At 47.6% G+C, this 12,941-nt stretch overlaps 2 protein-coding genes across 2 annotated transcripts in view; one reads left to right on the top strand and one right to left on the bottom strand.

The window, feature by feature from the left end:
• Nucleotides 1-12,941, top strand: part of T265_11677 (hypothetical protein) — a gene marked incomplete at both ends in the record, with an annotated part of 68,475 nt that overhangs the window by 48,533 nt on the left and 7,001 nt on the right. The gene's annotated exons all lie outside the window — the stretch shown is intronic.
• Nucleotides 575-12,941, bottom strand: part of T265_11679 (hypothetical protein) — a gene marked incomplete at both ends in the record, with an annotated part of 13,081 nt that continues 714 nt past the window's right edge. Inside the window, one exon of the mRNA XM_009178393.1 lies at nt 575-615. Coding sequence (XP_009176657.1) covers nt 575-615 — 41 coding nt within the window. The remainder of the gene's footprint in view (nt 616-12,941) is intronic.

The raw sequence follows: 12,941 nt of genomic DNA on the forward strand, positions 1-12,941 counted from the left end.
GAGCAGCACACAATGTCCTCGACCACAGTGCGTTGTGTTCTGTTTGCATTGTGTGTTCTCTCGGTCGACCTCCCCTCCCTCACTGGCCAAACACAACTTTACACCAGGTCGGCGACGTCTGGCTGTTGAAAGTACACAAGCAAACCCTCAGCCACTTCGTCAAGGCGTCCTCCCCACACAGCTGACTGGTGATGCATGCGCGCTGTCTGACCTAGTTTTGGAATGAATAGACGAGCGCGGCGGTCATGTTTAAGGTCATCCTTTTTGTAGGAAGGTCATGTGGATGGATGGATGGAGGACTGGGTTTCTGACCTAGTTTTGGAATGAATAGACGAGCGCGGCGGTCATGTTTTTAAGGTCATTCTTTTTGTAGGAAGGTCATGTGGATGGATGGATGGACTGGGTTGATGTGACTGGCCTGGGTTCCTTGTGCACTTGCGGCATCTCCACAGAGTTGGTGTTCGCTTGATGTTTTTTTTTGCTGCGCACGGTGCTGATCACTGTGCCGATTAGTAGTTATGTGGCCAACTGTTCAGTCGTGCGTGGCTTTGTTTTACCTTTGTACCTACAGTTTTCAATTCTCGTCTGGTCGTTTCGCAATCGAACGTTTGGGAACTGGTGATTAAAAAAACGCAGTAGAGAGTCAATTTGCGACCACACACAGTGAGAATCGGTAACGTTTACAAGACCAGGCTGCGCGACCTTCATCCGGCAGCCGAATATTGCTGCTCTGTACAGGCTAACGCTCAGTAGAATGTGTGAAATACTCGGTCAAGAGATGGATTTCCGCCTGAGGCGATACAAAAAGTCATCCGGAGTGGAGGGTCGGAGTTGGGAGAGATAAATTTCGGGCCCGCGAGCATAAATCAACCTTTGAATGCGGATTACACAGTTGATGAGTTGAGTCAGAAGGCGTTTTCACTCCCTGCGGTCAGAGGAGCTCGCCGAACAACATTCAAAAAGGACTCGCTGCCATGCCACCCGAAGGAAGCATGAGGGCTGTGATACTGCCAAATTGCCCAAGCCTAGACAGGAGAAGTCGAGATGCAGAGATCGGGTTCGAACGACATAGTGCTAACGGTTCGGATCACCACCAAGTCTGAGAATTTCGTTGAGAATAAGGGATCATCGGAACACCTCACCGCTACGGCATGGGAAGTTGATAGAGAGTGACCACCTTGTCGTTACCAAAAGATGTCAGGTAGTTTTGCACTGTCTGTTCACACAAACCCGGGGTTAACCAGCACGCAGATTGAACGCGCCGCCAGTGGAGAAAATAATTTCGGAAGTCGCGGATGGTCTGCTTTATCCTTTGCATGAAATTTGACAACAACCTCACTACAGGATCACTTGAGTCATCTCTGGTACGAACGGGCCTCATTTAAATGGTGATAGCGCAAGCCTCTCAGTAGAAACAGTTCTATCATACTAAAAATGCCTTTCGGTAACGACGTTGATGGTGCACAGGCAAACCTCTGCCACAGAGATATACATCTGCACGGCAAAAACCCGGGTTTTTTTTTCAGCCTGGCCAGTACGAACCGGCGCTCAGCATTCGCACAATGGAATTCCATTTTCGAAGGCTAGGACGTGTCCCTGTCGAACTAAAAGAGACAGACAATTGAGTTAAGAGCTTTTGAGCTTTATCTAGGCATCCCGGGGTCTCGTCAATGCTAGGAAAGTATTCCACCAGACTTTCCGCCAGGGGTGTGATTGCTTCAACGGAAAGTAAAATTTCGTGAGCTGCAAAAATATGACGTTAGATTAGGATAATTTTTGATGTGAACACAAAACGCAACAGTTTGCCCCAAAAAGTTAACATCCACACACAAAGGTTTTGCAATTAGGAGCAGTGTGCGGCCAATGGGCACCTAGGGAACCGTTCCAATGTAATTTAAACAGGTGATGATGCGTTAATGGGGGCGAGATGGCTCAAGTGGTTAGAGCGCGAATTTACTGACCGGAAGGTCCGTGGTTCGAACCCGACCTTCGCCACTCGACTTCCCCTGTTTAGGCTTGGGCAACCTGACAGTATCCCAGCCCTCGTGCTTCCTTCGGGTGGCATGGCAGCTAGGCACCGAAAGGGCGCTACAGCTGAACGATTATTATTTTTTATTTTTTATTAATGAGGTTCAGTAGCTTCGAGCCAATCGATGACCATTGTTCTGCACCTGAAGATTAATGCAACACAATATTCTCAGGACGTACTAGCGAGAACGTCTTGAAGGCTTTTTTTATGAAAGCTCAGCGCTACGTTTATGCTACAGAAACCATGTGTACTTCCCAAAACTAGTAGTGTGTGTGTGTGTGTGTGTGTGCAATAGTCACAAAACTACACGCAAGCCGATGATCGTCTTTGGCGCACCTCTTTGGATGGTGCTCCCACACATAGATCTTCGTGTCTCCTTGGTTGTGAAATTCCATGGTCGTAGCTGCACAGTGAGCCAGATTTCCCCAAGAATGAGTCTGAATGAACCCGGATCCGCGGTACAGATCAAACGCCCGTTTGTTTGCAAAGCATCAGATGTATATGTAATGCATTTCACACGAAATCATCAATACTCGAACCAGCTGCTGTCTTCCTGGCTACGGACCGTGCGGCCGATAATCTTGAATTTGCGTTATAATGCATATCTGGTGACGTCCAACTTCCAGTCTAAGAGTGGAGGAATCCCTGACGGGTGGATTTCCCGCACCGTAGGTCGTAACCTGGAGGTAGTCAACATACCTTGCGGACATATGCGTGTCCAGTTTCGCACACAGGTGCTTTACATTTAGTCAGGGCAGAATGAACCCACTTTCTGACCTGCTTTAGTCATACAAAGCTGGACGCTGATAATAATCGTTCAGCGGTAACACCCTTTCGACACCTATCTGTCATGCCACCTGAAAAAATCATTAGGGACTTCCCAAGCGTATGGAGGAGTAGTCGAGATGCGGATGCTGGGTTCGAACCACGGACCTTCCGTTCGGTAAGATGGCACCTTAACGAGTGAACACCATTTGATGACTGTCGACAACCATTGATGGAAGGAATATCGTGGCTACATTTTGGTGCTGCGAGGCGTAGAAGACTTCCCCACTTCGGGCTATTCTCCGTATGAGTCCTGTTCAGGTTCCATCCTTGTTTGAATCGCCATCACATGTTTCCTGGTGATTCAATCGGACTACTGGAAAATCGTGTGGTACGTTTAGTCTAGCATTTCTTAAACATGAAGAGTACAGTTGCATCATCATCATCATCGACAGCTTGACATCAGTGTTCACACCGATGCTTCACTGCCGTACAACCATGGTTTTTCCTTGCAAGCCTTATTGTAAAGAAAAGGATAAAGGTGGACGGAAAAGGGACTTAGTGCTAGCTTACCACAATCACTCCGAGGTGCCTATACTTCCAGATACTCACCCAGGCGATCTGGATAGAAACTGACAACAAGAACGCCACTGACACCGGTTGGCAGCCATATCTTGTAGTGTCTCCAACCAGGCACAGTGAGGATCACGCGGTCCCCATCCTGGAAGGCGAGTAGCACCGACAGCACCCAAGCATTTCGTGATCTCCTTCATATTCCTCTGCCGAGTCAAGGGTTGACCACCTCTCTGTTTACGCCACTCTGAACTGGGCACGGAAATACAGCACTCTCTTCGGCTGCACAACCGAAAGCGCACTTTCTAACTGTCTCGTTACGGTTTCGCCGACACCAACCCACACGAACCGTGATTCTGAGACAACGATTGTCAACCACCTGAAGACGTCTCAGTCCCGCTGCTCGAATAGGCCAAGTCTCACAGCCACACAACAAAACAGCCCGATCGTCATGGGTAAAAAAGACTAAGTTCTTGGGTTACCAACGGCAGCGACTTTTGATTCAACTAATTCTCAGTTCATGATCTGATGTCGTCATGTTGTATCGGAGCTAAGTGACCAAAAGCTGTCTAATAATTGAATTGAATATCGCGTCAGCTCCATGCGACTCTTACTTTGTTGCTTCCTGTTCATGTGGTCGTGTGAAATCGAACCAAAAGTTACTTTGGCATAGTCTTACTGAGCACCGAACAACTAAGCTTGACATCAAACGGTAGATCCGGAGCACTTCGTTTTTCAACGAACACGTCCTACTGATGTGCGCTTCGTTGAGCACAACAAACGAGCGCACTGCAATCAGTCGGTTGTTGTCCTCGTTTGGTCAGGCATCTAAGAATTATCCTTTGAGAAACGTAGTGTAATGAAAGGGAGGTTTTGAAAGCGAATGCCAGTGACAACCACTCCTTACCAGTACATACTACTCACAAGGTTGCTTAGATCTCCGACAGCTGTCTGCATCTTTTTGGAGGGAGGGGGCTTATCAGGTAGGTGTAATCCTCAAGTATGCATCAATCTTATGTTCTTCTTGAACAATGAATTGTAACAGGATTTAATTGAAATTGAATTTGAGAATATTCTACACGAGAACTTCATTTGAGTTTCTCGTTAACACCAGTGTGATTTGCAAATGAGTGTATTTCATTAGCCACACCCTTGTTTGAAACATCCGGTTGGATTTCAAGCTCACGCCTTGGTAGTTATCGGGTCTTTGGTGAGGATAGATGACTAATCAGACAAAAACTTTCTGAATGTTCCCCCCTCCCTAGTCAAGCTATTATATGACGTAGTCAACAGCTAGCTAGACCACAAATCACACAAACGCCTAATGGAAGAATACTTTCAAAGTCAGAATAATCCAAGGTCAGTGAAAACAGCAAGTCTCGATCACGAGTGGGAAGTGTGGTGGAAATTCTACTGCGGGACAATCAATACCATTCTGAAGGGGATGCAAAGAGAGGCATTTCTGAGATTCTCCTGTTCCTGAAGGCGGAATAAGCTTCGAAGAAATCACTGTGAGAGACAGTATGTGATTCTTGTCGATGGGGGAATCTCATAACAGGAGGTACTTTCTGCATTCCTTGTGGCGGTTTAGTAAAACTCTCACGTGGACACCCGTCTCGTCCGAACAAGTAACGCCAAAACCCGCCGACCCGGCCAGAACCGAAAAAGGGCCCATTGATTTCACTTTGCAGATGTTCGCAAAAATATGATTAATAATCATCAGTCATATTCGCTGAACGAGACGTTGACTCTGTGCGGTCAAGGATCAACCTTCTACAAACGTTTTGATGGAGAGGGGGCTAGATAGATCAAGTGGTTAGAGCGCGAATTTACTGACCGGAAGTTCCGTGGTTCGAACGCGACCTCTCGACTTCCTCTGTCTAGGCAGGACGACCTGATCCCATCTCTCGTGCCTCCTTCCTGTAGCATCGCAGCTAGGCACCGAAACGGTGCTACAGCTGAATGAAAAAAAGACGTTTTGATGATTAAAAACCTCGTCTTTCATGAGGTGAAGTGTGCCACCACTGTTTCATTCTGATGAGTACTACTTCACGTAGCAAGCAGCTACAAGCAGTTATCCCTTCGCTTGGTTTGGCTTGGACTAGTCACACCACACCTGTTTCCACCAGTCGGGTTGCTTTGGGTCCCCTGGGGGCGGGGACACGGAACTACTTCCGGCACTGTGGTAGCACGGTCAAAACACCACTGCGTTGTTAATGCCCGAATCGAGAAGCCAAACACATATCATTGTGAAGGAAGAACTCCAGTTGGGTGTGTTCGTTTGCATTGTACAGGTAAATTAAATGTTTCAAGTGGCGCCGGTAGGTCTCTACTTGAATTTGCTCAGCCCTTCGAACATGCGGTTGTTGGAAGTATTTTCCTGCAGTGCATGGCAGTTTCATGGCTGTTACTCCCGGACGAAAATAACCCTCAGGGAACAAACTAACGGAGTCTCTCAGAAAACAGGAAATCAGATGAGGGTCCTGTCTGAATCCCAGAGGATGGGATTACTGCATTCGCATTTAGGTTCATTTTATCTGCAGAGGACAGGATTGCAGTTGAGGGAAGATAAGGCCTAGAAGCGAGCAACAGTTGGTGTCATACGTCCGCAAGACGTCGTCGGAAGTCGTATCGGAAAAATCTGACGGAACTACATCGCTGTTGTGGACGCTGTGAAGTACAACTGATGTCCCAGTGAGTCTCAGTCTATGACTGCATGCAATGCCATGAAAATGAAAGTGAAGTGCACCTGACGTGTAACTCTTACAGTAGCTCAAAAATCCTCGTTTTGCTTGACATCATCATCATCGGTGGACGCTGAACTGCGCGGGCAAATGATACTTCCCGGTTGCCCAGGCCGAGAAAAGGGGTTTGGTTGAGCCTTTGACTCAAATGTCTGACCCACGAGGCAGTAGGAGAGTGTGGGGTTTTGTTCCTGGACCCTGACCCTAGCCTCTGACTCAAAAGTCTGACCCACGAGGCAGTGAGAGAATGTAGGGTTTTCTTTGGGGACCCTACCCGGAGCCGACGACTCGAACATTTCCCGAAGCTGATGACTCAACAGTCTGACCTGCTCGGTTGAAGGTCACCGCCAATCGTTGGGCGATGGGAGTGGGCGGCTTTTAGGGTCGATATTTTCCAACCCATCCTTTCTCGTGTAGAAGCCAGCATCGCTGCTTCCATAAATATGGGCACGCTGGTCGTCTTACTGCATTCACATCCCTGTTGCAGAGGACAGTACGACTTTAGCCCCAGACCGCCTCGTAGCACGATTACTCGTAGTACGGGGTCTCGCTGCTCTTGGTCTGGCTGCTCCCCTTTGGCCTTCCTGGCATGGTTGCACCTTGTGGAACCACGTTCCAGCCAGTGTAGCCCGCGGGATCGTTGCAGCACTGAAGCCCGACCACCACGTCAAGGTGGCAGCTCGACAACCTAACTACTGTTTCTACTTCCCGCACAAATCCATATTGACGTGATTATGTACTGACCCGTCCAGGTTCTGGAGCGCTTGGTCATTAGCTTGTAGTTTTCTTGTAATGGAAAACTTTACCTTACTCGTAAACGGCTCAGGTTTGTACCGCTGAAATCCCGTGAGAATACTGAATCTTGGTAGCCGTAGTAACACAGCTGGTTTCGCTCCGTCCCCCGACGATGTTGCAGGTTTACGAAGCCTTTTCCCACAAGATCTCTCTCTCTCTGCTCATGGGGCCATTCATTTCTAATTTTGATGCCGGGAACAATGCAGCAGTCCTATTTTTTTATTACTGGTCTACGAACTATCTTCACGGTCCCGATGACCCATTTCTCACAGTATTGAACCTCAAGCTTCCTCTCTCTCTCTGTCTGTGTGTTTTGTATCCTAGCTGCTGCACACTGTTGACAAACAACCACGCCCAGTGTTTACCTTGACCTGACCACAGTGGTCGCCTCGCGTTTGCATTAGTGTTTCTCTGTCTGTTTGTTTATTTATGTGGAGTGACTGGCTAACTTTTGACGAATGCGTCATCTTCCCACTTGCATGTATTGCTCTCTACCCCGATTGGTCCCAACCAACCCCGGCACATTGTTTCAATTTCATGCAACCATCCGTTGATGCAAAAAGTACATCTCTTACGATAGACAGACGTGTACATGTATGTTTGTATGTGTGTCGCTTTCACTGGCTGTCCCACGCATCGACTTCCATTATTGGTAGTCCACTGGAACTGTTTTTTATCCGGCCATCAGTGATGGTTACATCAGGTCAGGCGTGCACAAAACCCTCATCGTGCCAGTCTTTACCCTTCTCCATGCGTTGTCGATTTCCAAACGCTGTCTGTTCATGGGGATTTCATCAGAACGCCAGTTGAGAAAAGGAGTCTTTCCGAAAAGATAGAGAGCAGATACTAGCACCTATTTTTTCAAGTGGTTGTTTAGGTGAAACATTAACCTTTTTTGCAAGGATTCATCATTGTCTGCACCCAGAAGCCGTTCAAACGCTCCAGTTGCTCCAGTTTTCCGCTTTGATGAATAGTTCAAGTTAGAGAAGACACCGACAAACACTGAAATGCAAATCCATTTATGATCATTTTGGGATATGTCCAGACTTTGCGAGCACTGGTGAGTGTTGGGTTGTCCATTGATAGCAGCCGCTTGAATGCGGGAACGCCTTCAGGATTAGGACATATCGGTCAGCGTACCTAATAACCATTAATATGGTCTGTCCCGAAGTTCTCGTTCAGCTGTAACGCCCTTTCGGTGCCTAGCTGTCATGCCACACGAAAGTTGGACAAGGGCTGGGATACTGCCAGGGTGCCCATGCCTAGACAGGGGAAGTCGAGAGGCAGAGCGGATCGGGTTCAAACCACGGACCTTTTGTTCAGTAAATTCGCGCCCTAACCACCAAGCCATCTCTCCCTGAGATGCCCACCCATGCAAATAACGTTTTCCTCTATGACTGAGTTTGTTGGTAATGGCTTTCATATTTTGCCGACGCGATATGCCCCGGACCATCTCCACTGCCTGATTTGCTGTGCGAAAACGATCTGTGTGAAGCAGATGGAACACCTGACCATACCAGCAAGGCTCATGAATTCTCATCTCAGCTCGTCTGTCAGTTCTTTCTCTTGAAAACCGATAGACGGACTTGGAATCTACTATTCGGGTGTTTCCATTGAATACCGGCAATGACAGCACGGTTCGTAGTGATAGTGTCTGGAAGAGAAGCTCAAGTTAGGGGTCTTTTGCAATGCAAGGATTTGATTCGGGATCTTATGGGTTTTCAGCTTTTTTAGGAGGCTTCTAAGTGGTTTTTAAAGGTGTCACTGGGTTGATTTGTGTCTCAAGCCTACATTGCCTTCTATTGCAATTCTCCGAAACATGTGTTTTCTCGCTGTATGCTTTTGTGGACTATAGGAGGCTCGTGTTTTTCTTCGGGGGTCATCGTACTCGGGAAAAAATAGTTGACTGTCTCGGGTGTTGTGTGTTGACTTTCCAAGATACGGGAAATTCTGATTGAGGATGTCTTTTCCGGTCTCATGGGACTACCCCTAATCTCACAAAAAAGAAGAAAGCTAGGAATTGACCTATCATAGGTGGCCGCGGCCAACAGAACGCTTTTATTGAACTTCCTGAAGGGCAGCTTCCCTTAAAATGGTCTCTTGAAGGGAACATTCAAGGTTAACGTAAATTCGGGGACTGTCTCAAGATAGGGGAAAACGGTCGCGGCTGTCAAAGCGTTTTCAGCAACCTTATGGGTAGTGTATTGCTTCTTGGCATTTTACTGGTTTCTACTCACATTAGTATCCCTGACAAACTAGGTGCCTCGATTACTGATTGATCGTAATCCGCCTGTCTTGTCCCAAGCCATGCACTGTCCATGAGCTGAAATCACACTGCTGCCTGTAAAGATCAAGTGCCTCCTGGAGCACAGAGAGCTAAGGTGACCACAAAGAGAATCGGTTCTCAGAACAGTGCCATCTGCCCGCCCTATCAGGAAACTATATACCCCGCCTGCGCCAACTTTTCGTACCAAAGAAACGGGGAACCTAATCTGCTGTAGTTGAGGGATATGCTCCTTTGGGTGCAACGGTAAATCAGTACCGTTAGATCCGTTCATACTTCAGCTTTGTTCCTGAAATTCTCTTCCATACACTGATAGCTGGTGAAAAATCGACAGTCCGCCAGTGTCCGTTATGATCACGTGGTTTTACGTGAGGATCAATGGCTACCCAGGTTGAATATTCTGGCTCTTCACTATTAGTCAGACCATATGAACAAGGTAACTGCTGGTTACGACCCAGTTTCACACCTATTCAGATTTCATAGTCAGCAAGCGCATGGTACCCTTTTTTTTTTTCTCCGAGTCCCCTACGTCCACCTGATTAGCCTGCCGTGACGTGAAATTGCTTCTGTTGGTTGTGTTTTTCGAAATCCCAACTTTACTGACAGAGGAAACGTATTAATGTATGGAACTGTTTAGAAAGTTTTCATACGGGAAACTACTCACAAGGTTGCTGAAAACTCTTCGACCGCCCACAACCGGTTTCGCCCTTCTTGGGGCTCATCAGGTAGGCGCAGTCCCCGAGCTAAGGTAACCTCATTTACCACGTTTTGTTGCTTAAGCTTTTAAGGTGGAAGTCGCATTACTGATAAATTGTGATGCGAAAGGCGCTGGATTTAATTTTCATTCCGGTACACTCATGTCAAGATTACTTGTATTGCATTCCTTTACCCATCTAGCCAGTATGACTGGCTTGTGAGCTTCTTGACAAGAGAAAAGTGCGATTTTCATCAGTGCTCTTCAGAGGAGCCGGAGGGCACTGTATAACTTTCGGATAGACTCGTCGATTATGCTTTCTCTAATCTATACTATCACGGAATTCCAGGGGCATATTTTGAGGTTAGGCGGTTTGGTTGGTGCAGCTGTGTACCAAAATGTAAAGCGGTTCAACGGGACAACTTACCGATTGAGCTCGTGGTAGCTCAGTGGTTAAGGTGCCAGCATGCGGACCGGAAATCCTGCGGTTCGAACCCAACCTCAGCATCTCGACTGCTACTCTAGGCCTGGGCAACCTGGTAGTATCACAGCCCTCGCACTTCCTTCGTGTGGCATGTTAACTAGGCACCGAAAAGGTGTCATAACTGAACGATCTAATGTTTTTATTACCGGGACACGACTGTGTGAAGCCTTTACACCTTCAAAATGTCAACTGCGGGTTTGATCCCGCTACTGAAATGAACTCTTGCTGGAGAGGTGAGGAGTACTGTTTGCTCATTTCATCCTTCTGAGAGAATCACCAACACTGTGTGAATTTTCAAGGGATGTGCCAGGTCAAAAACTTCGCGATAGTATTTTAACGCGACAACCCAGCCACGAGTGCACTATCAACAGTTTTCCGTGTAGTTACACTTGGTGAATATTGTCACGAATCAGTCATTCAGTCCACACCACGTTATCTGGTGTCGATTCGATTCTCGCTAGTGTCAATGCCTCGCCTGTTCAGGTTGACATTTGAAAAACCCCAAGTTCGATTCCTTGTAGGTTGGTTTCTGACGCGAATCTTGCGAAAAGCGCATTGTGTTATAAAAGGATTCGTCGTCTTTTTTTTGTGTGGCAATTTGATTGCTGTTATTTACTACTGGCCAACGCCCCCCAGTGTCGGGATCGGTCGCGTGGAATAGGTGGCCAAATCAGGCCAGTATGTAGACCGCGTAACTTTTCTGCCGCTGTTGGAAAATGTTTCCATCGTTTTTCGTACTCCCTCGCTTCGACGCCTTTAGTCTGTTTTGTTATTTAGTGGATTTGTTGAGCTTTTCACAGCGTTCCAACACAACTGATCTTGGTATGTGCATGTCTAGGGAGTTTTGACACCTATTCTACCTAGACCTCTTCTTGAGGCAAACAGGGATTAGTGGTCTAGTCAAAGACGATGTTTCTCTCCGGATCGGGTAGACCAGAGTATCGTTTGTCAATCTGCGTCAATTGTGGCGCATGCGTGATATCATCTTGTCTGTTCACAATACTGTGGTAATATTCTATGGTATTTTTGTGTGAGTCAGAAACGGAGGCCATACACGCCCAGGACATTAAAACCTCAGTGTTTGACCGTCACTATTTTCGGAACATTGCCCGAGTGTGGTGCGAATACCGGATCAGTACTGTTTGTTTGCCGGTCGACCGAACTCTTCGAAGGGCCCACATGCACATAGAGGGTGGAGACGAGCCAGGGAAGATCCAGCAGTTACTTGACAGCGATATGTGAGTCATTACTAACAAAATCCCTTGCGTTGGTTAATGTCGTCACCCTGGATGGAGATCCAGAGACGGGACACATCAATAGTTAGCGACACAGACAAATGTCGATCAATGGCCCGAATGCATCCAAGCTGTTGCCTTCAGTGCATAGCTTCGCCTCCCAATCTCCCCACTCAAAAGTCCACTGTCAATCCTTGGTCCCCTTGGTCAATTTTATAAGCTACTGGCCTCAATAGCGCGACTAGTTACCCCCTATCTCCCCACCTCGTCGGCCAACGAAGTTGTAGCAGCCGTGGCCACTTGTGCGCAGTCCTATGGTTGATGGTGGTGGTGGTAGATATGCAAATGCACTTAGGTTTCAGTGGCGATGTGGGTATCCAAATCTGTGTCCTCGGTTGCTGTTCGTGTGTCACTCTCCTACCCCATACTGTGCACACAGATGCATGTATGCACGGCTGCATTTCACGTCTAGCACGGTCCTATCTGCCAAGGCCACACCTCCTTTGCTCACAACACGCCTAGAGTGGTCGGTCGTTATTTGGCCCATTTCACCTAGGACCTCTCTTGCCCCGATTCGAACCCCATGCTAACGCGGTTTGCCTTGGCTGCGCAGCCCTACAGGATGTGGACAGATTCAAGAGGATTTATCCCACCGGAAACCTGCGGGTGTACTAAACCAGACTACTAAGTCATCTTACTACCCCTTCACCCAATTGCAACTCCCCACCCCGTGGACAATGAGGACTTATTGAGACACATTAGTGTTATAATACGGTTTACGACTGCACTGAAATTCCCGTATTGACGTCAGTGTGGTGAGCCATCCCAGTTACGAGCCACACTTAGCCTTTTTCATCTCCAGATGTTCCGAGGTGTTCCATCATTTGTGTTGCCAGCTGCTCAGTGAACGCACCACTCGTGAGTGAGCTGGAGACATCAAGACTAAACTAACTTGAAACTACTCTTGCTTCACTCCGGGTTGCCATCCGAAGGATTTTGTAAACTCGCAGCAACACAGCTCACTGTTCTACGGAACATAGCATGCACAATCTGACGAAACTGTCAGCTATGGACGTCCTCTTCATTCGATGGTCAGCATCCAACGTGCCTGCTATCTACGTTTTAGGTGAAGTCCACATAGAACCGTGAATGCCAGTAGTCTGTATAATGTAGATTTCACCTTGTTATGCAATTCCACGTTTCCCTTTTGTGAAACCGATCATCGATTAGGTCACGAATGACTTTGGTGTCTCCCCCACCCCATGCTACCGAGGTGGCTCAACGGCGAGATCCCACCGGTTGGGTCTGAGTCACACGGAAATCACATTTTGAGTGTGT

This window comes from Opisthorchis viverrini (assembly GCF_000715545.1).
Source record: "Opisthorchis viverrini unplaced genomic scaffold opera_v5_553, whole genome shotgun sequence".
Classification (NCBI taxonomy): Eukaryota; Metazoa; Platyhelminthes; class Trematoda; order Opisthorchiida; family Opisthorchiidae; genus Opisthorchis; species Opisthorchis viverrini.